Here is a 25,081-nt window from a genome sequence, read left to right on the forward strand (position 1 = left end):
AATGTGGGGGGTCTGAGACAACCCAACGGTTAAAAGAAAATGCTTCACTTTGTTTTTGTATGCGGTAAAGTTGTCGCAATACGACGGTGGGTCACAATGATTGATGGGTCAGAATGACCCGAAGAGAACACAAGGGTTAAATAGATGTATTCTGACTGTAAAGTGTGGGAACAATATCGGGTCGTTAGGAAGCTCTGCTACAGCCTGATAACGAGCAGTCGTTTGAACCAGGTGTGTTGGAGCAGGGAAACATCTAAAACATGCAGGACACTGGCCCCTGAGGACCAAGGGTTGAAAACCACTTTTCTACAGAACCGTATGCACTATTAACTAAGTCTTCTCATGAAGTTTTATTTTTTTAAAGTCATTTATGTCAGTCAGCTGACCCAAAGCCTGTTGTTGATATTTGATACTCTGCCAGCCAGTCATTAGCTAGCAGGCCGTCTCACTCATTGGGCCATTGAACAATTGAACCAGCCAGCCAGCCATTAAGCCAGCCATATAGCCTGCCAGCCAGAAAGTCATTAAGCCAACTAGCCAGGAAGCCATTGAGCCAGCAGCCTGCCAGCCACAGCATCCAGCCACAGCATCCAGCCACAGCATCCATCCACAGCATCCAGCCACAGCATCCAGCCACAGCATCCAGCCACAGCATCCAGCCACAGCATCCAGCCACAGCAGCCAGCCACAGCAGCCAGCCACAGCATCCAGCATCCAGCCACAGCATCCAGCCACAGCATCCAGCCACAGCATCCAGCCACAGCATCCAGCCACAGCAGCCAGCCACAGCAGTCAGCCACAGCAGTCAGCCACAGCAGTCAGCCACAGCAGTCAGCCACAGCAGCCAGCCACAGCAGTCAGCCACAGCAGTCAGCCACAGCAGTCAGCCACAGCATCCAGCCACAGCATCCAGCCACAGCATCCAGCCACAGCATCCAGCCACAGCAGCCAGCCACAGCAGCCAGCCACAGCAGTCAGCCACAGCAGTCAGCCACAGCAGCCAGCCACAGCAGCCAGCCACAGCAGCCAGCCACAGCAGCCAGCCACAGCATCCAGCCACAGCATCCAGCCACAGCATCCAGCCACAGCATCCAGCCACAGCATCCAGCCACAGCAGCCAGCCACAGCAGTCAGCCACAGCAGTCAGCCACAGCAGCCAGCCACAGCAGTCAGCCACAGCAGTCAGCCACAGCAGTCAGCCACAGCAGTCAGCCACAGCAGCCAGCCACAGCAGTCAGCCACAGCAGCCAGCCACAGCAGCCAGCCACAGCAGCCAGCCACAGCAGCCAGCCACAGCAGTCAGCCACAGCAGTCAGCCACAGCAGCCTGCGGTGGAGGTATAAATAGCCTGGTCCCCAGGAGAGGCTGCAGAGCCGCGCGGCTGCTTCAGAAGGAGACCTGGAGCCTCCGAGTCTAATAAACCCAGGAGAGGATTAATGCAACGCTTGGGTTCCCCCTCTCTCTCTTTCTCTCTCTCTCTTTCTCTTTCTCTCTCTTTCTCTTTCTCTCTCTCTTTCTCTCTCTCTTTCTCTTTCTCTTTCTCTCTCTCTCTTTCTCCTGTTCCCCCCCCCCCCCCCTCTCTCTCTCTCTCTCTCTCTCTCTCTCTCTCTCTCTCTCTCTCCTGTTCCCTCTCTCTCTTTCTCTCTCTCTCTTTCTCCTGTTCCCCCTCTCTCTATCTCTTTCTCTCTCTCTCCTGTTCCCTCTCTCTCTCTCTCTCTCTCTCCCTCCCACTCGTTTCCTCTGTCTGTCTCCTGCTCTCTTTCTGTCTCTCAATTTTCCTTCCTCTCCATCTTCCCATCTCTTTCTCTTACTCAATAACTGTCTCCCTCCACCTTCTCTCCAGTTTCCCCTCCCTCCCTCCCTCCCTCCCTCCCTCCCTCCCTCCCTCCCTCCCTCCCTCCCTCCCTCCCTCCCTCCCTCCCTCCCTCCCTCCCTCCCTCCCTCCCTCCCTCCCTCCCTCCCTCCCTCCCTCCCCCTCCTTTCCTTTCTCTCGGTTTTGCTCATTCTCCCTCTTTGTCTGTGCGTCTGGCTCAGAGGATACGGCACCCAAACCAGCAATATCACTGTTTATTATTGGTGCAGAGAGATCACACCTCTGGCAGCTGAGAAGTTGCTCCAGAGAGGTGTGGTGGGGGCTGGGAGCTCATGAAAGGGGGGTGGTAGGGTGGCTGGATGGGGGGGTAGGTTGGCATTTAGGAAGGAGAAGGGGGGGGATTTATTTATATTATATTACATGACTCAATAACTCGTGAGACGGAAGCAAACAGAAATTCTCTCTCGTTTTTTCATTCCTGGCTGAGCATGTGGCTGTAACGTAGGTGGGGTTCCCAAATAGAGTTTCCTCCTGCGTTGACCACATGAGCGACTCAGCAAGGTCATCCTGCGTTCTGGAGGGTAGCCATCTCCGAGCCCGGCAGGGCACACTGCTGTCAGAGCCCAGGAGGAAGGAACAGGTTCCCACACTGCCACGCACTGCCACCTACCTGCGGCTCCATTCTGCTCACTCCACTCACAGACACGACAAAGCGAGGCATTGCAAGGGGGATTGAGAGTCGATTCAATGTGTCGTAGCTGCCTTTTCGGTTCTATTGTTATTTATGTACCGTTTTGGAGACTGTTGTGACAGTATTTGCTTTAAGGTGTGTGTGTAGGGCGGTGGACGTGTGTGTGTTGCTGTTTCTGACTGTGTGTGTGTGTGTGTGTGTGTGTGTGTGTGTGCAGGATCCGGGTGGCTGGGATCAAGGGGCTGCAGGGCGTGGTGAGGAAGACGGTGAATGACGAGCTCCAGGCCATCATCTGGGAGCCCCAGCACATGGACAAGCTCATCCCCTCCATGCTGTTCAACATGCAGGACGCAGAAGACCTGGACAGGTACCCACCCAACACACACACACCCAACACACACACACACATACACCCAACACACACACACACACACACACACACACTCACGTACAGGAGCAACTGTGTCTCTCTCCTTTCCTCTCTCCTGAGTGTTGGTGTTGCAGTTTTTCTCTCCTCTCTAAATGGGAACAGAACCCATGTCCCCCAGAGTCAGCATCCATGTGTGAACCCCTCACTGGGTTTAAACCCTCAGCCATCCAGGTTGAGCCTCAGTTAATATCATGTTCTGAAAACTCCCATGTGACTGTTTTACCCAGGCATGCTTTTCTCCAGAGAGCCTATCAGTGCTGCCCTGTAAGCCTAAGCCAGGGGACTTACCCCCAACCGTGGCTCCCTCTCTCCCTCCCCCCCCTCATCTCTCCACCCTCCCCCTCTCCCTCCCCCCCCTCATCTCTCCACCCTCCCCCTCTCCCTCTCCCCCCTCATCTCTCCACCCTCTCCCTCCCCCCCCTCATCTCTCCACCCTCCCCCTCTCCCTCTCTCCCCTCATCTCTCCACCCTCTCCTTCTCCCCCCTTCATCTCTCGACCCCCTCATCTCTCCGCCCTCCCCCTCTCCATCTCCTCATCTCATCTCTCCGCCTTCCCCCTCTCTATCTCCTCATCTCATGGAGCTTCACCACCTCTCCTCTCCCCCTCTATTTCTCCCCCTCCCCCCCATCTTCTTACTCCCCCTCCTCTCCCCCTCTATTTCTCCCCCTCCTCCCCTGCCCCCTTCTTCCTCCTGCCCCTCCTCCTTACCCCCCTCTTCCTCCTGCCCCCCCCACCCCCTCTTCCTCCTGCCCCTCCCCCCCTCTTCCTCCTGCCCCTCCCCCCCTCTTCCTCCTGCCCATCCTCCCCCCCTTCCTCCTGCCCCCCCCTCTTCCTCCTGCCCCCCCCCCTCTTCCTCCTGCCCCTCCCCCCCTCTTCCTCCTGCCCCCTCTTCCTCCTGCCCCTCCCCCCCTCTTCCTCCTGCCCCCCCTTCCTCCCGCCCCTCTTCTTACTCCCCCTCTTCTCCCCCTCTTTTACCACCCCTCTCCCTCCTGTCCCTCCTTTTCCTCTGGCCTCCGTATCCCATAATTCCCAGACTGCCCTGCTCTTCCTCCTCGCCGCCCATCGGGTGGTTTCCATGTGAACCAAGCTATTTTTGGAAGACGGTACTTTTTGTTCCTCACCTCCAGCTAACGCCTGGAGCCCAGATCACATTCAGGTGCATGTGTGCTCCTCTCTCCAGCTGGGGCGTTCTGGCTGGCATTTATTTTCGGAGACATTGTGACCCTTACCTCCTCTCAGATCTAATTAATAATTATGCCACTGGCTTAATTGGATTGGGACAAAGGCATTTAAAACGAGGGGCTTTTAACCCTTGCAGTGCTGGCCTCCATCTCGTGTGCGCTCCTAGTGGGCACAGGTTCGCCTTTATTCAGTTACACAATTGCCTTCCGTCCTCAGGAGAGACTTCCAGGCTATCATCGTTACATTGGACTCGCCTTGTGGGGCCCTGCGTATGGTCTGCCCACACACAAACCGAAAGGATCGACGCATCAAATCCTTGAAGGGGCTTATTCTGGAGTAGAAGAAAAAAAATCAATTTTGAATTGTATATTATATCACAGGCTCAGTCTCCTCAGCCGGGGAATAATATGTCTACAGAGTAGACACTAAGACGCCTTCTTCTTCTTCTTCTTCTTCTCTCTCCGTCCTCCCCCTCCTACCACCACTCTCGTCACATTACAAGGCCCTGTCCTGGTCAAATTCCACCATAGCATCTTTACTTCTCTACCACCTGCTTTGAAGTTGACAAGATCGGATAAGTGCCACGAGAGTTATCCCTGACCTATATCTACAGTGACTGCAACAAAGAATGTGTGTTTTGTCCAGGAAGTTTCAGGCCAGGACAGTAATCCTCCACGTTCCTCCCAAAACTCTCGCCCAACTGGCAAAGCTAATCTCCACACTTGAAAAAGTCTGTCTTGGGAGAGATAGCCGGTCGTTGAGGCTGGCGGAAACTGGATCCCCCCCCCCCCCCCCCTCCCGACCAGCATGGGCGAACTACCATAGAAGTGCTGTGTGATGCCTAGGGGGAGGCATTGGTGTGTGTGTGTGTGTGTGTGTGTGTGCAAGCACATCAAAGAAGAGAAGCTTTGGTACAGTACATTCTCACAACCTTGTATTATGACTCATGATTCCATCATGACCAACCAGTTCTGTGATTTTAGTACTCATCTTTCTCCTTTGTATCATTCGATTCTGACCTTCAGATTCTGTCATTTTGGGGATTAATATAGCAGTAAAAAAAAAGCTGTTCCCCCAAACTTGCCTTCACCCTGTGAACCAGTGGAGGAAAGGCCATTTTGAAATGACAATCAAAAAAAGCATCCAGGCCCAACTGATTGGTTGCGTTTCCTGTGTGGTGAGAATGTGCCCAGCGAGTGAAGCATCTCGCCTGAGCAGCACAAAACCAGGGACGGCATGGACACCAGGAGGAGGCACTGATTGGTTGCCAGTTGGTGATGGTTCTCAAGTCACCAGCCAATCAATGTTACTGATCTTGCTGGCCAGGGCTGGGCTAACCTGGCGTGTACGGTGCACGTAGTTGTGTTGTGGCGTCAGTTGGCTCATATACCTTTAAAAAAATATATATATATTTATAAAAATAGACATATTACTGACCACAAGATGTAGTAAGTCAGTAATTATTTCTCTTCCTCTCACAATTCTTTCATCCACAATGTGCAAATTGCATACACCCAAACAAACAACCGATAATAACCTAGACTCACCCATACTCCAATGCCTCACACACACACACACACACTCAACACTGTAGATACACATTCGCAGGACACTCGACATCTGTAATATAACCAGAAATACACAAATGGCTTCAAACCCTCGGTCGGGTGTCGGTGTTTTGATCTTCCTGATGTGAGACCTGGTGCAAAGCACCGGTCAAGGACATTGGATTCCGTTAATTGCTTCTCAGCGAGGGCTTCTACGTGACCTGCATGAGGGGGAACAACGGCAGCGCCGCAGCTCCTGAGCAGGAGAACACGCCCTCACCGGATCCTCTCCTTCCTCTTCGTAAACGTTGTCACGCCACAGTGCTTTTGAGGATGATGACCTTGACAGTTTCTCTCTGTTACCAACCCTGAAAAAAAAAATGAAAAAAAAAGAAGATAACAAGACTTTGTTCTCTGTCGGAGACATTTCAAACCTCACGCCTTCTCTTGAGCCTGACCCCACTCTCTTCTGAAGTCCATATGAAATGGGAATTTGTTTTCCTATCAGATCATGTAGGCTGGACGGCTCCTTCCAGGCCAGTTCTGGGTTTAGTCAGCGTTTTCCCTGCCTCCCCCCCCCCCACCTTGAAAACAATCAATAATTGTTTAATTTTCCATGAACTGCATGTGGGCTGAGAACAATTGAATTGTTTTCTCTCCTGAGGAGTCTGTGGCCGGCTTCCACGGGAAATTATCCGTTTTTTTTTGTCATTGTCGCACACAATGGATTGCCAGTTTGTTTCTTGACGGACAGAAAGTCTAATTATCCTTATAGAACGTGTATCAAACACTTCTATTTTCGTCTGCTTGATGTATGACAATGTTTGTGCCTTTTGGATAGGTGGTTTACCTAATCAATAATTAGATGGTTCTGGAAGCTACACTCGTCGCTGTATTATGCGTTTTTCTATCTTGCTCTCTCTCTCTTGCTCTCTCCTGGTTTTCTCACTAAGACTTGTTGAAGGTGTGCTCTGGTCTTGAATTTGTCCTCCTAACTGAATGAAATATTTTGGCCTCTGACCTATATATTTTCTTTCATCAGTCTCGCCATGTTTTACTCTCATCATTCTTTCTTAAATTCTTTCTTAACTTCTTTCCTAAATCCCATTCTTTCTTTTCCTACATCGATTGCTCTCACTAACTCTTTCAGTAACTCATTACCCCTCGATCACCTCTCATTTTATCCATGTCTGTCTCATCTTCCTCTTTCTCTCTCTCTCTCTCTCTCTCTCTCTCTCTCTCTCTCTCTCTCTCTCTCTCTCTCTCTCTCTCTCTCTCTCTCTCTCTCTCTCTCTCTCTCTCTCTCTCTCTCACACACACAAGCAGACACATATTCACCCTCTCTCTCCCTCTTCCTCTCTCTCTCCCTCTCTCTCTCTCTCTCTCTCTCTCTCTCTCTCACCCTTCCACACACTCCCCCACACACAAGCAGACAGTAACCCCCCCCCCCTCTCTCCCCCCCCCCCCTCTCTCTCTCACCCTTCCACACACTCCCCCACACACAAGCAGACAGTAACCCCCTCCTCTCTCTCAGGGTGGGGCACCCCAGCACCCCGTCAGTGTCCGGGCAGGAGGGGGAAGAGAACCCTGCCTCTCTGGCAGAGAGCTGCTTCAGAGAGCTGCTGGGCCGAGCCGCCTACGGCAACATGAACAACGCCGTCCGTCCCGTACTAGTGTGAGTACCACACACACATACACACACTCATACACACACACACATTCATACATACTCACACACACTCAGACACACACACATACAGTCACACACACACTCATATATACACACACACTTATACCACACTCATATACGTACACGCACACACACACAATTACTAAACCTAGATACCCGACATAACAACCCAAAATTGTTGGTAAAAGTGGCACATCCACTACCTACTCTGCAGTGAGGGTGAGTGGGCCGAGAACTCTTCTCCCAGCCCTGAGTTTGGGTTCTCATGAGACAGTTTGAATCGAAATCATTTGAATTCTCTGTCCATTTCTTTTTCATCACACCCACACACGGTAGGAAGGAACAGTCAGGCTTCTGCCTATCTCACCCAGTAAGCATCCCAACACACAAAGGAAATCAGAGGGAAAGTTAGAGAGAGGGAGAGGGAGAGAGACAGGGGGAGAGAGAGACAGAGAGGGAGAGAGACAGAGAGGGAGAGAGACAGAGAGAGAGAGAGAGAGAGACAGAGAGGGAGAGAGACAGAGAGGGAGAGAGACGGAGAGGGAGAGATGGAGACGGAGAGAGATGGAGAGGGAGAGGGAGAGAGACAGAGAGGGAGAGACAGAGAGGGAGAGACAGAGAGGGAGAGACAGAGAGGGAGAGGGAGAGAGAGGGTCTGGTGGTCTTGAGTCCTTCTGTCTCCAATCCCAAGACCTTCTGTGATTCCAGATTTAATTCACACTTTCTTATTGGCCGCCTTCTTCTCCGCTGGGCTCCTGCTCACACTTCACCCAATTACCGTCTGAATGTGCCTGGCTGGAAGCGAGCGAAGGGGGAAGGATTTGACGGTCACACGGGGGGGCCATTTTAGCTGAGGAGTCATTAGCGGTCGCAGCTTTGAACGCCTCCCAGGGCCCACCTTTAGGGGGAGGTGGACCCTGGACCGGGGTCGTTTGTCTTTATGATGTTGTGGCACACACACACACACTCACACTCACACACACACACTCACAGACACACACACACAAGCCACCACCCCGGGGGCCCAGGTTTGATTCCAGCCTGGGCCGTTATCCTGGCTGTCCTTCCCTTTGTGTTTGCTTGTGTATATGAAATGGAGAGACCCAAACATGGTGTTGCGTCCCTTTTTCGTATCTCTGTTTTTCTCACATACACACCCAAACAGTGTCGCACACACACCCTCTCCCACACACACCTTCTCCCACACCTGCAGGGGAACGCAGGAAGCGGACTCCTCCCTCCCTGTGTGTGGAACTAATTAAAATCCAGGAGTGTGACAGATAGAGAAGGAGCCCCATAGTGTGGCTTTCTAATGGGCTTACTATTAGAGTCATCATCACCATTTTACTGTTTTGTGAAGTTGAGGAAGCGTAAACTTTTTCCATTCCAGTGGATTGTAATATTCAAGCCCAGAGTCTGGAAGTTATGTCTCCTATAAATGATGTTGAGGTACCCCTAGCGTTGTGCTCAAACAGGTTTTGGTACTTTTTTACTATGTTGACGTCAAACGACTGCTTAGAGTAGATAGCCCAGTAGATAGCTATCCTGCATGTGTTGGGTTAACCGTGTCACTATGTTAGGGATAGCAAATAATTGGATCTGTTGTTCTCAGTTGTTCCTAATGCTTTAAATACTTCCCATCTGCATAGCAGCAGTGCACTGCTACTTATACTGTTGGATTGGACCCTTATTCTCTATATTTTGATACATTCAAGCTCCATTCAACTATCAAGTGTTCCACTTAATATTGTGTCATTAGCCATCAGTTACATTCTACTTTGGATACTTGACATGTGGCCAAATTATGAAGAAGATAAAATACAGTAGCATATTTAATCATTTTCTCTCTCGTATCTCTCATATCTCTCCACTGTAGTTAATCCCATTAAAGCTCAGTGTTTACCTCCTTATCCTGAAAAGATGACCTTTGACCCTCGGTCCATATGGGAAGCTAATCGCTGGTGAACCCAGAAAGCAAAGGCCCTTCTTTTAATTACATGTTTTCATCACACTTTGAGATGTCATTTTGCCAATTAAGGAGATCTTTTCATTCAAACATGCCTCGCTCATTGCTGTCTTCCCTTCCTCTCTCTCTCTCTCTCTCTCTCTCTCTCTCTCTCTCTCTCTCTCTCTCTCTCTCCAAGGGGAAGGAAATATCTAAAAAGACTGATGTTCTCTGTAATTGCGAGGCTACTTAATGCTAACCATGCCTTCTGAAGTCTAGAATATCCTGCATCCCTTTTTGGCCTGTATTTGATGTTAAGAAGAACTTAAGTGGGGTGTTCACGTGTGTGTGTGTGTGTGTGTGTGTGTGTGATGTTTTCTAATGACTGCTAAAAGGAATCTTTAAAATGTCTGAAGTTGGGGTTTGAATGTTGCATATTTCAGTTAAAGAATCAGAATGAACAGAAAAGACATTGAGAGGAGAGCGTAGGGAGGGAGGGAGAGAGGATGTATGAAGAAGCGATGGTAGCTGTACTGTAGGTTGGCATATTGACCTGTCCGCTAACCTTGGTGGAATCCCAATCCAACAGATTAAATTCAGGGGTGGGAATGTGAGTGAATGTCGTGGGTTAAAGTCATTAGTTTAGCAACTGAAGAAGAATACATTCTATTCACTTACTGTAGCCTGTAAAACTTCTGAATGTAACTGAGTGTGATCATCTTGTTTTTAGATTTTAAATCTAGTTGGAATTGTTTTCTGGTGTAAATGCTTTATCTAGTGACTTAATAAATAAGAATGAATAATGTGTTGTTTATTTAAATTAAGAAATCTTATCAAGGGAAATGTTCTCACTGCCATGGCTGCAGTGGTCATAACTACTATTTTAGCACTTAAATTTGATAGGGCATTCATGCAGTTATCCCTGCAATAACTCCTGAAGGATTGCTGGCTTGGTGGTGTTTTTTGTTGTTGTTGAGGCAGGAACACTGAGGTCCTCTGGGTGAGGCAGGAAGAATGAGGTCCTCTGTGTGAGGCAGGAAGAATGAGGTCCTCTGGGTCGTGTATTTGCTGGAGAGCAGCTGACCCTACAGACTGAGTGAAGTTTGCTTTCCTGGGGTCCGTGTGCTAGGGGTCGCTGGGGGTCACGCCTCCCCAGGGATCTGTGACTGTGTTCACATGGTGTCCAACTTGCAACCTTCCTGTCTGCCCTCTGGGAGGGCATCACTGATATCTACCGCAGCTTGTACGAGTCATAAGTCATTTTAGATGACTGGAAAGGAAGAGAGGATGGAGGGATGGAGGCATCTTTAGAGTGGCACCGTGTGGCCTGTGTCTCTTGGCTTGGTGAGTCATGGATGGTTCCTCCCAGCTGAGGGTCTCTCTGCTCTCGTCCAATCAGGCCTCTCCTGGCTCCTGTGGTGTGGGCTCTGATGTCAGGTCGAGCTGGAAGGGGGGACGCCCGCCAACACGACTCAGCTGTGGCTTTGGTGCCAAAAGCGTGCACCCACCCACACACCCACACACACACACACACACACACACCCACACACCCACACACACACCCACACACACACACGCATGCACACACACACACACACACCCACACACCCACACACACACCCACACACACACACACACACACACACCCACACACACACCCACACACACACACACACACACACACCCACACACCCACACACACACACGCATGCACACACACACACGCACCCACCCGCACACAAGCAACCACACACTCGTCCCGCACACACACACAGACACACACAAACACACTTACCCTCACACACACACTTTGTCCTAGAGCAACATGTCCTGTACATGCTGAGACAGAGCTGGACCACAGAGATGCGCGCACACACACACACACACACACAGCCACAGCCACATACACACACAGACAGCCACACACACACAGCCACACACGCTTAGAAACCTGCTATGTGTCTATGGAACTTGGCCACCTTTCTAGCCCCTTTTAACTTCCCTTGACCAACAACCTGCTCACAAGGCTGCATAAGGAGAAGCATGTGCCACCTGCTGGCTAACATGCGGTACTGCAGCCCATTAACGCAGAAACAAACAAGGGAGACGTCTCTGTTTGTATCACCACGAGAACACGGCTGTTGGTTTTATTGAACTTCCGTGATTATGCTACTTCTAACAGCCTGCACCTTGTTATGTTGTGCTGTTAGTGCGTCTGTGCCCACAGCCATGGGAGGTGAGCAGGGGTCGTCAATGAGCCCTGGAGTGCTGCTCTGGTGATGGTGAACGCAGCCGTGCTGTGGTTCTCAGGCTCGCTGGTCGTCCACCTCGCAGATACAGGGGGAGAGAAGAGGAGAGAGAGAAAAGAGGAGAGAGAGAGAGTAGAGGAGAGAGAGAAAAGCGTCTTCGAGGCTGCTCTAAAAATAGATGGGATTGGGGTTAACGGGGGGGAGGGGTGGAAGGGGAGGAGAGGGAAAGGGGGGGGGGAGTAGGAAGGAAAGAGGGAGTGGGGGCTGGGGTTGGATTGACGTCACAGTGGCGACAGTAGGTGCTATTATAATTCACAGAGCCTCTCTATCCCTCTCTTTCTCCATCTGTCTTTGTCTCTCTCTCTTCCCCCCTCTCTGATTCCATCTCTCTCTTCCCCCCTCTCTGATTCCATCTCTCTCTTCCCCCCTCTCTCATTCCATCTCTCTCTCCCTCCCTCCCCTCTCTTGTTTTTTTTCTGTCTGGAGGGCAGTATGCTTGCTTTAAGAGAGGAGTGAGTTTGAGATGGGGTGTGAGAGGGAGAGAAAGAGATGGAGAGAGAGAAGGAAGAGGAAGAGAGAGAGAGGGAAGAGGAAGAGAGAGAGAGGGAAGAGGAAGAGAGAGAGAGGGAAGAGGAAGAGAGAGAGAAGAGGAAGAGAGAGGGAAGAGGAAGAGAGAGGGAAGAGGAAGAGAGAGAGGGAAGAGGAAGAGAGAGAGAGGGAAGAGGAAGAGAGAGAGAGGGAAGAGGAAGACAGAGAAAGGGAAGAGGAAGAGAGAGAGAGGGAAGAGGAAGAGAGAGAGAGGGAAGAGGAAGAGAGAGGGAAGAGGAAGAGAGAGAGAGGGAAGAGGAAGAGAGAGAGAGAGAGGGAAGAGGAAGAGAGAGAGAGGGAAGAGGAAGAGAGAGAGAGGGAAGAGGAAGAGAGAGAGAGGGAAGAGGAAGAGAGACAGAGAGAGAGAGGGAAGAGGAAGAGAGAGAGGGAAGAGAGAGAGAGAGGGAAGAGGAAGAGAGAGAGGGAAGAAGAAGAGAGAGGGAAGAGGAAGAGAGAGAGAGGGAAGAAGAGAGAGAGAGAGGGAAGAGGAAGAGAGAGAGAAGGAAGAGGAAGAGAGATGGAATAGGAAGAGAGAGATGGAATAGGAAGAGAGAGATGGAAGAGGAAGAGAGAGATGGAAGAGGAAGAGAGAGAGAGGGAAGAGGAAGAGAGAGAGAGGGAAGAGGAAGAGAGAGAGGGAAGAGGAAGAGGGAAAAGGAGCAGGAAGAGGAGAAACATGGAAAGACTCCAACTCTTCCTCCATTATGAAACCAGCACACATTCTTTTAGAGGCCATGACGAAATACTTTTTCCTCTTATAAAACACTTGGTTGCTACTGTAGAAAATATACAATTTAAAGACATATATTTTAATCAAGGAAAACCAGTAATTTTTGAGGGATAAGGGATTTCTAGGGATTTTCTTGTCTGAAATAATACTCTAATCCCCCCACTGTGATATAAAGACCCCGCTTCAAGATTCAGTTCGATTAACTTCTCAACTTCTGTTTTTCTAGGGGCACCAAAAGCAGCACTTAACAGACCATCACTTCTAGTGAAACTCACAACCTTGTCCCTTACCTGCACTTAGCATTCATGTTCCTGATGTTGCACTGTTTGGCACGAATCTGCACTCATGAGTGTACTAATAGTACTGTAGCTTCATAGTAGCACATTTACATGTAGTCATTTAGCAGACACTCTTATTACATTTACATGTAGTCATTTAGCAGACGCTCTTAGTACATTTACATTTACATGTAGTCATTTAGCAGACGCTCTTATCCAGAGCGACTTACAGTAAGTACAGGGACATTCCCCCCGAGGCAAGTAGGGTGAAGTGCCTTGCCCAAGGACACAACGTCATTTGGCACAGCCGGGAATTGAACTGGCAACCTTCAGATTACCAGCCGATTTCTGAACCGCTCAGCCACCTGACTCCCTAGTAGTATTGTAGTACGCTGTAATATTGTTTTTGTTCGCCTCTCCTTAGATGTGGTGACAATGCGGCCAGGAAGCTCCACTCTTTTACTCCGACCACGAGACACTGTAGAACCTTGCCCTGGGATCCTCGATCTCCCGCCTCACTTCCTGTATAGAGCTTCAGATGAAAGCGTCAGCTAAGTGAAGGAAATGTAAAGCGCAACATACACACAGCGTCTAACATCGACCCCTTCGGTTTTCCCGTCTCGTGAATCGACCCTTTTTGAGTCGCGCTGTTTGGTCGTGAAGGAACCCTAGTGTTGGCCCTTAGCATCACACACAGATATTGAATAGGATCCGACAGAAGTGACTGATGGCCACCGCTGTGCTTTTGACAGGTGACACTGTTTCATTACAGCGCGGGAAGGCCAATGGCCCCCATGTCGCATTGATTGAGTCGTGTGTGTGCTAGTGTGGGCGTTTGTATGCATGTGATTGTGTGTGTGTGTGTGTGTGTGTGGTGTGCTTTGAGAAGTTATAGATCTCTTTTATGAATCAACTGCCCTTCCAACCCACTGTTGAGCGAAGATGTTGCTGTGTGTGTGTAAGGTGAGCGTGTGTGTGTGTGTGAGGTGAGCATGCTAGTGGGTGTACGTCTGAGATGGAACGGGGTTCTGCCTCCAGCGGGGGAGGAATCGATGATGTCGTCTGACATGGAGCCTCGTACTGCCTCGTTCTGCCTCGCTTAGCCGAGGGAGGCAGGAGCTGCGGCCTCCAGGTCGGGTCAGAGTCAGGGTTTATCCGCGGCAGAGCACGAACCTTCCAGCACTGCTGCTCCACGTATCTGACCATTTTTGTTTCCAAACATCCCTTCATCTGTCTCACGACCCTCTCTGATGGAAACCTGTTTTCTCCTGGGCCCTTTCATCGCTCGCTCTCTCTCCTCTCTTCTCTTTTTAACATCTCAAACACCAAATAAAAGGAAAACCAAAGCCAGTGGAGTCCTTTTGATGGGCCAACCCCATTTCCTCTCCCTCTTCATTAGTTCTCCCACTGGCCATCTGCCTTCCAGATGCACTCTGTTGTTTATTTGCGATCTTTCTCTCTCTCTCTTTCTCTATCCATCCCTCTCCCTATCTCTCCCTCCCTGTGTTCTCCCTCCATCACGGCGTAATGGGATTGGGTCTTTTATCTGGCGTAGTGGGTTCTTGGGACGTCAAAGGTAGACTGGCATGAAAGGGGGACCTTTTTCCTGCACTAATTAAAAGAGGAGGGAGAGGGGGAGGGGGAAGGGGGAGGGGGAAGGGGGAGACAGGAGGGGGAGACAGGAGGGGGAGGGGGAGAGAGGGCGCTCCACTGTGAAGTGCTAATACAAGGGATTGGCCCGGACCTCTGAGGAACTGGCCTTGTCACTGCTCCAGGGAGAGGGAGGGTGGGGTGAGAGGGAGGGTGGGTGGGGTGAGAGGGAGGGTGATGGGGAGGGTGAGGGTGATAGGGAGGGTGATAGGGAGGGTGAGGGTGATAGGGAGGGTGAGAGGGAGGGTGAGGGTGAGAGGGAGGGTGATAGGGAGGGTCAGGGTGAGAGGGATTTTAGGGGTGTGCGGGGCTCCTTGTGTCTGCGTTTGAAACAGGTCTATTCACGGCAAACGCTGCTGCTTGTTACACTGTGGCTCTGTTGCTGCGCTCCACAGTCACAATACAAAGGAAGCTGTTTATACTGTGCAGCCTGCAGTGGCGACTGGGAGCTGTAGTCAGACACAGACACATCCCTGCTATGAGTGGGCACTGTTTCACACACACTTCCTGCAGCGTCCGTGTCATGTCCTGTTTTTCACCGCCGTACCTAGTTGTGAAAACACCAACTGTCCCTTTATTGCTATTTAGCGCTTTGTTGATATCCTCTATGGAAGTGTGGTTTAAATCACCTGGTTGTTGTCCATCTACCAGCCCTACTATGTGCCAAGTCAGCCTCATGCCAAAATGAGGCAAAACATGAGAGGACTCCAGACAAGAGCGGTTAGGGAGTCGGGCTATTAATCAGAAGGTTGTTGGTTCGATTCTGGCCGTGCAAAATGACGTTGTGTCCTTGGGCAAGGCAATTCACCCTACTTGCCTCGGGGAGAATGTCCCTGTACTTACTGTAAGTCGCTCTGGATAAGAACGTCTGCTAAATGTAATGTAATGTAATGTAACAGCAGATAGAACTAGAGAAAACCCCTGACCCTGGACGTCAGTACTGTCCCTGCTCCTAACCCTGTCTCTTCTCCCGTCTCTAGGCACCTCGACAACCACCGCTTGTGGGACCCCAACGAGTTTGCTGTCTCCTGCTTCCGGATCATCATGTACTCCATCCAGGTGGGTGGTGGTTCCAGTCCCAGCACAGCTAGAGGGTGGTGGGTCCAGTCCCAGCACAGCTACAGGGTGGTGGGTCCAGTCCCAGCACAGCTAGAGGGAGGTGGGTCCAGTCCCAGCACAGCTAGAGGGTGGTGGGTCCAGTCCCAGCACAGCTGGAGGGTGGTGGGTCCAGTCCCAGCACAGCTACAGGGTGGTGGGTCCAGTCCCAGCACAGCTACACGGTGGTGGGTCCAGTCCCAGCACAGCTACAGGGTGGTGGGTCCAGTCCCAGCACAGCCATTGGGCTCAGGCCTGGACCCTGTTTCCAGACAGAGCATCTTTGAAGCAGCCCAGCAGGATATTATCCCCCCAAGTGAATGCAGAAGTTGAGGGTTCAGTCGCATTCACTTCTTTTCATCTCAGCCTAGTCTGTACTGTAACGTTGAGATACGGGGAGAGAGCTTTGGTTTGAACTTTCATTTGAAGGACACGGAAAGGTTTGACAGTGAGTGGGTCAAACGATAAGTGCGAAAAGTCCCCAAAAATGGAGGGAACCCTGAAAGTCAGAGAAGAAGCAGGAAAAACATGCAAGGAGAGAAGTTGGTGAGATGGGGGGGATAGGGAGAAGGAGAGAACTAGTGTGAAAAGAAAGCGGAGTGGTGGAGAGTGGCAGTGTGTGGGAGCTGCTGTGACTCATGTCTCTTTGAACTCAACTATGGACCCCTGGGATGTTACTCACTCTGCAGTATCTCACACACACACACACACACACATACAGATAGACATACTGTATACTCAGAGTGGGACTCGCATTCCATTGATACACACACACAAACATGCACACTTTGCACCACTGTCTTTATCCCAGGCTCTCTCTCACACACACACACACACAGATGTTTGCTGATAGACGTATACCGACTGGTACTTGCATTCCTAACAAAGAGAAAAACTAGCAAACTTTCTCATTGTCTTTCACCTTAACAAACACACACACACAGGCATCCCCAGCCCTCCTCCCTCCCTCCCTCCCTCCCTCCCTCCCTCCCTCCCTCCCTCCCTCCCTCCCTCCCTCCCTCCCTCCCTCCCTCCCTCCCTCCCTCCCTCCCTCCCTCCTCCCTCCCTCTACTCTTCCTCCTTCCCTCTTCCCTCGCTCTCTTCCTTCCCTTCCAAGTTCAAGTTCAAGTCTTTTATTGTCAGATGTACAGAACAACACAGGGTCAGACTGGGCACTGAAATTCTTAGGACAAGACAACGCAAAGCAACCTGGCATAACATAACATCTCTCCTTCCCTCTCTCAACCCCACCACCCTCCATCACTCCATCCTCCCCAGACATCTCCAGCTCCTCTTCTTCTCATTGTTGTTCTTTTAATGGGCCAGTCGGTCTGAATTCCCTGTGTGGCCAGAGGTGGCTCTGAGAGATAGGACACAATCGATGAGGCTTATCTCTGTCTGGGAGTGTGTGCCTGAGTGTATGTGCGCATGCATGTGCGATTAGGGCCTGGGCTTTCTTGTGTGTATCTGCAAGTAGACTGCTAGAAAGAAGTGTTGAACATTTACATTTAGTCATTTAGCAGACACTCTTATCCAGAGCGACTTACAGTAAGTACAGGGACATTCTCCCCGAGGCAAGTAGGGTGAAGTGCCTTGCCCAAGGACACAATGTCATTTGGCACAGCCAGAATCGAACTGGCAACCTTCAGATTACTAGCCCGATTCCCTGACTGCTCAGCCACCTGACTCCCCATCATCATCATCAACATCATCAACATCATCCTCTCCTGCTCATGCAGCGAGTTCACGTTGTCATGGGTGTTCGGTAGCCTTGGATAGTATTTTGGATGAAACGGGAAGTGTTCAGATCCCAGCTGTTTGTTTCAGACCTGTTTTTGTTTATTTGCTTTGGATACTTCCACCTCTAATCCCGCCCCCCTAATCTACTTCCTCTTCTGACCCCGCCCCCTCAGGCCCAGCACTCCCACCATGTCATCCAGCAGGTCCTGGGTCACCTGGACGCTCACAACAAGAACACCCCTCGCGTCCGTGCCGGCATCGTGCAGGTCCTCCTGGAAACGGTCGCCATAGCAGCCAAAGGTTCCGTGGGTGAGTCCGTCTGCCTGTTGTTCTCCAACACGGAGGGAGGTGGAGGGAGAGGAGGGGTGGAGGATTTGTGTTGTTTACACCTCCTTCAGTAGCTTGGTTACAAGAGAGGCTGTTAGTGTGTCAGCCTGTAAGGATTGATGCAGTGCATTGTGTTGTGTTCAAGGTGTTCGTGTTTTCATCCTGATCTCACCTGTTCTGGATGTGATTGGAAGGTCAAGGCTCTATGTTTGTACGCGAGGCCGTCCAGAGTCTGCATTGTCTTCATCCGTTCAATGTTTAACCTGACTTACTCCCACTTTAGTTGACTGTGTTTCTGTGTACTCCACCCTCTCCTTCTCTTCTGCGCTCTCCTCCCTCTGGTCTGTTACGTAAAACGCTCTCCCGCCAGGACTGATTCAACAGAAACGAAATACCTCTGAACTCTTTGAGCCTGAACCCATTTGCCCACCAACTCTTTGGTTAGGTATGTTTCGGTGTCGTAGGAAGTCCCTTAGCAGGGTGCACACCTTCATCCCTCCTCCAGAGGGGTTGTACTTTTAGTTTCTGTTGTGTTTTTCTCTTTCCACTTTAGTTTTGATTTGTTGTCTCGTTATTCTGTGGTGACGGTGTAGAGTAGATCGTTTTTTTGTGTGTGATTATACAAAGACAAATGCATAGGTTTACATTCTAAACTATGTCAATGTTTATGTACGTCAGGCTTTCAAAATAGCTGTCCTGAATTGTAGTTGAACTCTGTGATACGTACAAGAAAAATGACTACGTGTGTGAGCAGTCACACAGTATGAACATTCGGAGAGAAACCACTTCAGACGTCGGGTCAAGCTTTGCAAAAATAACTTTCTCCTGGAGGAAGGCTTGAATATTGGACTAAGAAGCAGTCATAAGATGAGTCAGCTGTTATTGAATCTCAGGCTCCAAGGGAGAGACCCTGAGATATTGCTTTGGAGAGCTAATTCCAGGTGTTACATTCTGTGACATGGTGAATTAGCCCTGCGTAGACAGAGGGACGACTGCTGCAGACAGAGTCTGCGGATACATGGACAAGTGTAGCTGCTATTTTTTTGTGACAGTCATGAGAGGTGGCATGACTTTCCCATGACAAGTATTCCCTCAGCCCTGCAGCTCATTCTGCTCCGTCATTACCACTGTCATTCCCACAACACTTAAAAAGATGGATGCTTATGGTCTGTGTGTGTGTGTGTGTGTGTGTGTACAGGCCCCACGGTGCTGGAGGTGTTCAACACCCTGCTGAAGCACCTGAGGATGAGCGTGGACTTTGAGATGGGAGAGACGTCCAGACGCAGCTCTGCCGTCAGCAACTCGTCCGGCGGCCGCCCCAAGGAGCACGAGGAGCGCATCGTCCAGAACGCCATCATCCAGACCATCGGTCAGTTCTCCAGTCACGAGCATTCACACCTAACGAGGAACAACCTTGTCAACAGTTGAGACTAATTGTTTTCCGAGTGAGGAGTCTGTGAAGACCGTTGCCTCTCTCTCTCTCACTCTATCTCTCTCTCTTACTCTCTCTATCTCTCTCTTAATCTCTCTCTCTCTCTCTTACTCTCTCTCTCTTACTCTCTCTTTATCTCTATCTTACTCTCTCTATTTTTCTCTCTTACTCTATCTCTCTCCCTTACTCTCTCTCTCCCTTACTCTCTCTCTCCCTTACTCTCTCTCTCCCTTACTCTCTCTCTCCCTTACTCTCTCTCTCCCTTACTCTCTCTCTCCCTTACTCTCTCTCTCCCTTACTCTCTCTCTCCCTTACTCTCTCTCTCCCTTACTCTCTCTCTCCCTTACTCTCTCTCTCCCTTACTCTCTCTCTCCCTTACTCTCTCTCTCCCTTACTCTCTCTCTCCCTTACTCTCTCTCTCCCTTACTCTCTCTCTCTCCCTTACTCTCTCTCTCTCCCTTACTCTCTCTCTCCCTTACTCTCTCTCTCTCCCTTACTCTCTCTCTCTCTCTCTGTCTGTGCCCCCAGGCTTCTTTGGTGGTAACCTACCAGACTACCAGCGGGCAGAGGTGATGATGTTCATCATGGGCAAGGTGCCCGTCTACGGCACCCCCTGCCACACCCTGGACACGGTCCAGATCGGGTGAGTCTCTCTCCCCTCGGCTAGTTAGCTTCACCTGGAGAGAACCAGTGGAAATGGAAAATGTTAACCATTGTAATTACATTTACATTTAGTCATTTAGCAGACGCTCTTATCCAGAGCGACTTACAGTAAGTACAGGGACATTCCCCCGAGGCAAGTAGGGTGAAGTGCCTTGCCCAAGGACACAACGTCAGTTGGCATGACCGGCCACCTGACCGCTCAGCCACCTGACTACCTAATGCACTTGTAGTTTCCTGTCCTCTGGTGAACTCTCCCTGTTGCAGTAAATGAGTTCCTGTGCCAGACCCTTCCCCTGGCCGCACGCACTCACACACACACGCACACACACACACACACACACCCCAATCACACACCCTTGGGGAATCCCTCGTCTAGGCCTCTTGTAGTCAAACAGTCATTACTCTCTCTCATGGTTGTCCGCCATCAAAGTGAACTGTCTGTTAAGCTTTGTAAAACAGTGTCCTCTTCCTCCCCAGCCCAATTTGAGTTTGGTTCCAGGGTCGCTAAAAGGGCTGTGTGTGTGTGTGTGTGTTTCTTCCCAAAAGCGCTAATCCTGGAGGCCTCTAGAGTACAAACTCAGATAATCCCAAATCAAAAGAACCCCGTAATGCTACTGCCACCCTCCCTCCCATCTCCTCCCTCCCCTCTCTCCTCTCTTCTCCTCCCTCCCCTCTCTCCTCTCTTCTCCTCCCCTCCCTCCCATCTCCTCCCTCCCCTCTCTCCTCTCTTCTCCTCCCCTCCCTCCCCTCTCTTCTCCTCCCCTCTCTCCTTTCTTCTCCTCCCCTCTCTCCTTTCCTCTCCTCCCTCCCCTCTCTCCTTTCTTCTCCTCTCCTCCCTCCCCTCTCCTCTCTGTCCTCTCCATCCTCTCTCTCCTCTCCATCCTCTCTCTCCTCTCCATCCTCTCTCTCCTCTCCTCCCTCCCCTCTCCTCCCCTCTCCTCTCCATCCTCTCTCTCCTCTCTCTCCTCTCCATCCTCTCTCTCCTCTCCTCCCTCCCCTCTCCTCCCCTCTCCTCTCCATCCTCTCTCTCCTCTCTCTCCTCTCCATCCTCTCTCTCCTCTCCTCCCTCCCCTCTCCTCCCCTCTCCTCTCCATCCTCTCCATCCTCTCTCTCCTCTCCATCCTCTCCATCCTCTCTCTCCTCTCCATCCTCTCTCTCCTCTCCTCCCTCCACTCTCCTCTCCATCCTCTCTCTCCTCTCTCTCCTCTCTCTCCTCTCCATCCTCTCCATCCTCCCCTCCCCCTATTCCCCTTTCTCCTCGGTTAAGTGCCGGAGGAGAGAAATTAGATTCAGTGGTTCATGTAGTGTTGCAGCTGGAGCTGAAGGGTGGAGGAACAGGCAGCGAGATGCTGTCCAGACACTTCAAACCGCTCAGACCCGCCAACGAGTCTGCTGTAGTCGCACTTCAGATCCACGCTTCTCTCTGGGTCCGTGTTGGGTTTAGATATAGCCCCGGGGAGGGCCGTGGACCGTTCATCGATGGGTTGTTACGAGTGTTGCGCCATCGTGAATGCGATGGCCCGGATCACATTCTGGCCTGGACCCTGCATGCTTTAGCAGGGATCAGGGATGCCAGCAATCCAACAGTCATTCAGCCAGCCTCTCATACCGTCAGTCAGCACACGTAATGCATATTCATGTGTTTCAGAGGGATTTAAAGGGATTTACATATGGGGAAACAAGTAAGAAGAAATGATTCAACGTAGCTATAGGCTTCAGCTTTAGCATGTACAGTCCTTATATGTGCAAATGTATGGTGGGGGATTTTGTTGCTGGGGATGATGTTTTCCCTCTACATTTTTAGTCCTCCCTCTATTCACTTTCTATCTCTCTCTACCTCTCTCTCTCCCCCCCACCCCCTCACCCTTACCCATTGGCTAATGAATTCCTGGCTCAGCGCTTGTTTATATTCCTCTCAGGCACCAAGGCACCAAGCGTATCCAGGCCATGCTTCTGAGCTCTCTCATCATGGTGAGTCTGTGTCTCCCTCTGTCTGCCTTCATCATTTATCCATTAGTTCTGTCTGCCAATAAGCACAGTCCCACCCACAGGCCTACCAACAGAGTGCTCAATTAATAGTGTCAGTCCAGCTGAATCTAAACAGATGGATCCATTCATCTGGCCTGTCCAAAGAGGGGGGGGGGGGGGGGGGGGGGTAACGTTTGATATCTGTGGTTCACAGCAGGTTTGTTGTATTGCTACCAGATTTATTCTAGTTTATATCAATGCTGAGAGACGCCCTCCCCCCAACACGCACACACACAGACATCCCCACACACACACACACACACACACACTCTCTCTCTCCCTGTCTCTCTCTCCCTGTCTCTCTCTCTCCCTGTCTTTCCCTGTCTCTCTCTCCCTGTCTCTCTCCCTGTCTCTCCCTGTCTCTCTCTCTCCCTGTCTCTCTCTCCCTGTCTCTCTCTCCCTCTCTCTCCCACTCTCTCCCTCTCTCTCCCTGTCTATCTCTCCCTCTCTCCCTGTCTCTCTCTCCCTGTCTCTCCCTGTCTCTCTCTCCCTGTCTCTCCCTGTCTCTCTCTCCTTGTCTCTCTCCCTCTCTCTCACCCTGTCTCACTCTCTCTCTCTCCCTCTCTCTGTCTCTGCATATATATTTGTATTCCCTCAGTCAGTCACTCGAGAATAAGAAAAGTAAACAATCTGCAGCAACACAGACACACAGACACAGACACACACACACACACACAGACACACACACAGACACACACACACACACACAGACACACACTCATCCACATACTGTACGCACTGAGTATAGACAAGTCTCTTCTTCCTCACTGAGCATCTGCTCTGACTGTGGTCACACACACACACACAGACACACACACAGACACACACACACACAGACAGACACACACTTCCTATTCCATGCGCACCAGGAGGAGAGCAGGCTGAGAAAGGTTAAAGTATTTATAACACCACGCAGCCACAGATGGGGTCTGGGAAGACTGCCAATAAAAGAGTCTGCACAAACACCAGACGTGTGTGTGTGTGTGTGTGTGTGGGGGGGTCCCTACAGGGTCAGGGGCTATGGATTGTGTGTGTGTGTGTGTGTGAAGACCGGGCACAGTCGTTTGGGAAGGCTTAAAAATTCATTATATTTACTTCCTTGTAGCAGGAGCTCACAAGACCTAGTATTGGCATAAACATGAACTATATGTACATCCATACAGCTCACATCCATACAGCTCACATCCATACAGCTCACATCCATACAGCTCACATCCATACATCTCCGGAAAAAATTGAGAGACCACTGCACCTTTTTCTTTAATTTTTTTAAAAGTTGAGAAGGACGATTTTGAGTGAGGAACAGAAGGGTAACATTTTAGAGGCCACTGCAAATGTTCCCCTTCTGTCACTTACTCAGAATCGTCCTTCTCAACTTTTTAAAAAAGAAAAGAAAAAGGTGCAGTGGTCTCGAATTTCTTTCTAGAGCTGTACATTGTGCTTGTTGTTTTATACTGTTACTCCACCCCACCTATCTTTTCACCTACGCACACACACACAAACACACACAAACACACGTGCGCACACACACACACACCCACTGTCCTTGTCAGCTCATCATGTGCAGCGTGGGAGCTCCTCCCGCCGTGACAGGTTGCCTGTTCCCCCGGAGCAGTAGGAATGAGGTTCGGGTTAAAAATAAGCATTTTTATAATCTCATCACGTTCACCTGCCAGTGAAGTGACAGAAATGAAGCCCACCTCAGCGGGCCTCCTATCCAGGATGGACCGCCTGACTCGATCTGCCCAGCAGATCACTGTTTCACACTGAAAGATATTGAACTTGTCCCTCTGCTGTCTGGCACCTGGTGACGATGCATTAACACCTGTCGTCTCATCACTTTCTGCCACTGATTTCTTTTATACTGAGTATATACTGTATTTTGTATGTGTGTGCGTGTGTATAAGCAATCAGGGAAACCAGGCAAATATATTCAGAGTATGCTGATATTTATTCTCTGTACTACTAAATTACTGTGGCTAATTGCAGAGTTATGAAGATAATTAAAATCAAGTCATTATTCTAAATGAACTCAGTCTCAGACTCAGACAGAGTCACAGTCTCCACACAGTCACAGTCTCCACACACAGTCACAGTCTTCACACAGAGTCACAGTCTCCAGACAGAGTCACAGTCTTCACACAGAGTCACAGTCTCCAGACAGAGTCACAGACTTCACACAGAGTCACAGTCTTCACACAGAGTCACAGTCTTCACACAGAGTCACAGTCTCCACACACAGTCACAGTCTCTAGACAGAGTCACAGTCTCCACACAGTCACAGTCTCCAGACTGAGGGAAGCTCCAGTGAGGCGGGGTAATGAACTCATTAGCCTTACCTTTCCCACCTCTCGTGTGTGTTACCTCAGGTGACCTCTGGCTTCAAGTCCAAGACCATGGCGGCCGCCCTCCCCCCTCCCTTCCTGGACCCGCTCTTCTCCATCTCCCTGATGGAGGACAGCGAGCTACGCCAGCTGGTGCTCGAGATCCTGCACAACATCATCGATCGCCACGACAACCGCGCCAAGCTGAGGGGCATCAGGTAACAGCTGGTGGCTGGCCGCCCTCTGCCACCGCGGAGAGAAGGGAATCACGGTGGCTCCTCCAATCCCGCAGCCCTCAATGCCGCCCTCACCTCCCTCACCTCCATCCTCACCTCCCTCACTCTCACCTCCACCCTCACCTCAATCCTCACCTCCCTCACTCTCACATCTATCATCATCCTCACCTCCATCCTCACCTCCATCCTCACCTCCATCCTCACCTCCATCCTCACCTCCCTCACCTCCATCCTCATCCATCCTCACCTCCCTCACCCTCACCTCCACCCTCACCTCAATCCTCACCTCCCTCACTCTCACATCTATCATCATCCTCACCTCCATCCTCACCTCCATCCTCACCTCCATCCTCACCTCCATCCTCACCTCCCTCACCTCCATCCTCATCCATCCTCACCTCCCTCACCCTCACCTCCATCCTCACCTCAATCCTCACCTCCT

The 25,081-nt window shown here is 50.7% G+C and overlaps 1 protein-coding gene across 2 annotated transcripts in view; it reads left to right on the forward strand.

The window, feature by feature from the left end:
• The window catches only part of efr3a (EFR3 homolog A (S. cerevisiae)), a 71,111-nt gene that overhangs the window by 29,774 nt on the left and 16,256 nt on the right, over window positions 1-25,081 (forward strand). For both annotated transcript variants that reach the window (XM_067252606.1, XM_067252605.1), the window contains 8 exons: window positions 2,722-2,871; window positions 7,199-7,339; window positions 15,775-15,853; window positions 17,803-17,938; window positions 19,155-19,325; window positions 19,917-20,031; window positions 21,971-22,022; window positions 24,449-24,621. In XM_067252606.1, coding sequence (XP_067108707.1) covers window positions 2,722-2,871; window positions 7,199-7,339; window positions 15,775-15,853; window positions 17,803-17,938; window positions 19,155-19,325; window positions 19,917-20,031; window positions 21,971-22,022; window positions 24,449-24,621 — 1,017 coding nt within the window. The remainder of the gene's footprint in view (window positions 1-2,721; window positions 2,872-7,198; window positions 7,340-15,774; window positions 15,854-17,802; window positions 17,939-19,154; window positions 19,326-19,916; window positions 20,032-21,970; window positions 22,023-24,448; window positions 24,622-25,081) is intronic.

This window comes from Osmerus mordax, chromosome 16 (genome assembly GCF_038355195.1).
Source record: "Osmerus mordax isolate fOsmMor3 chromosome 16, fOsmMor3.pri, whole genome shotgun sequence".
Classification (NCBI taxonomy): Eukaryota; Metazoa; Chordata; class Actinopteri; order Osmeriformes; family Osmeridae; genus Osmerus; species Osmerus mordax.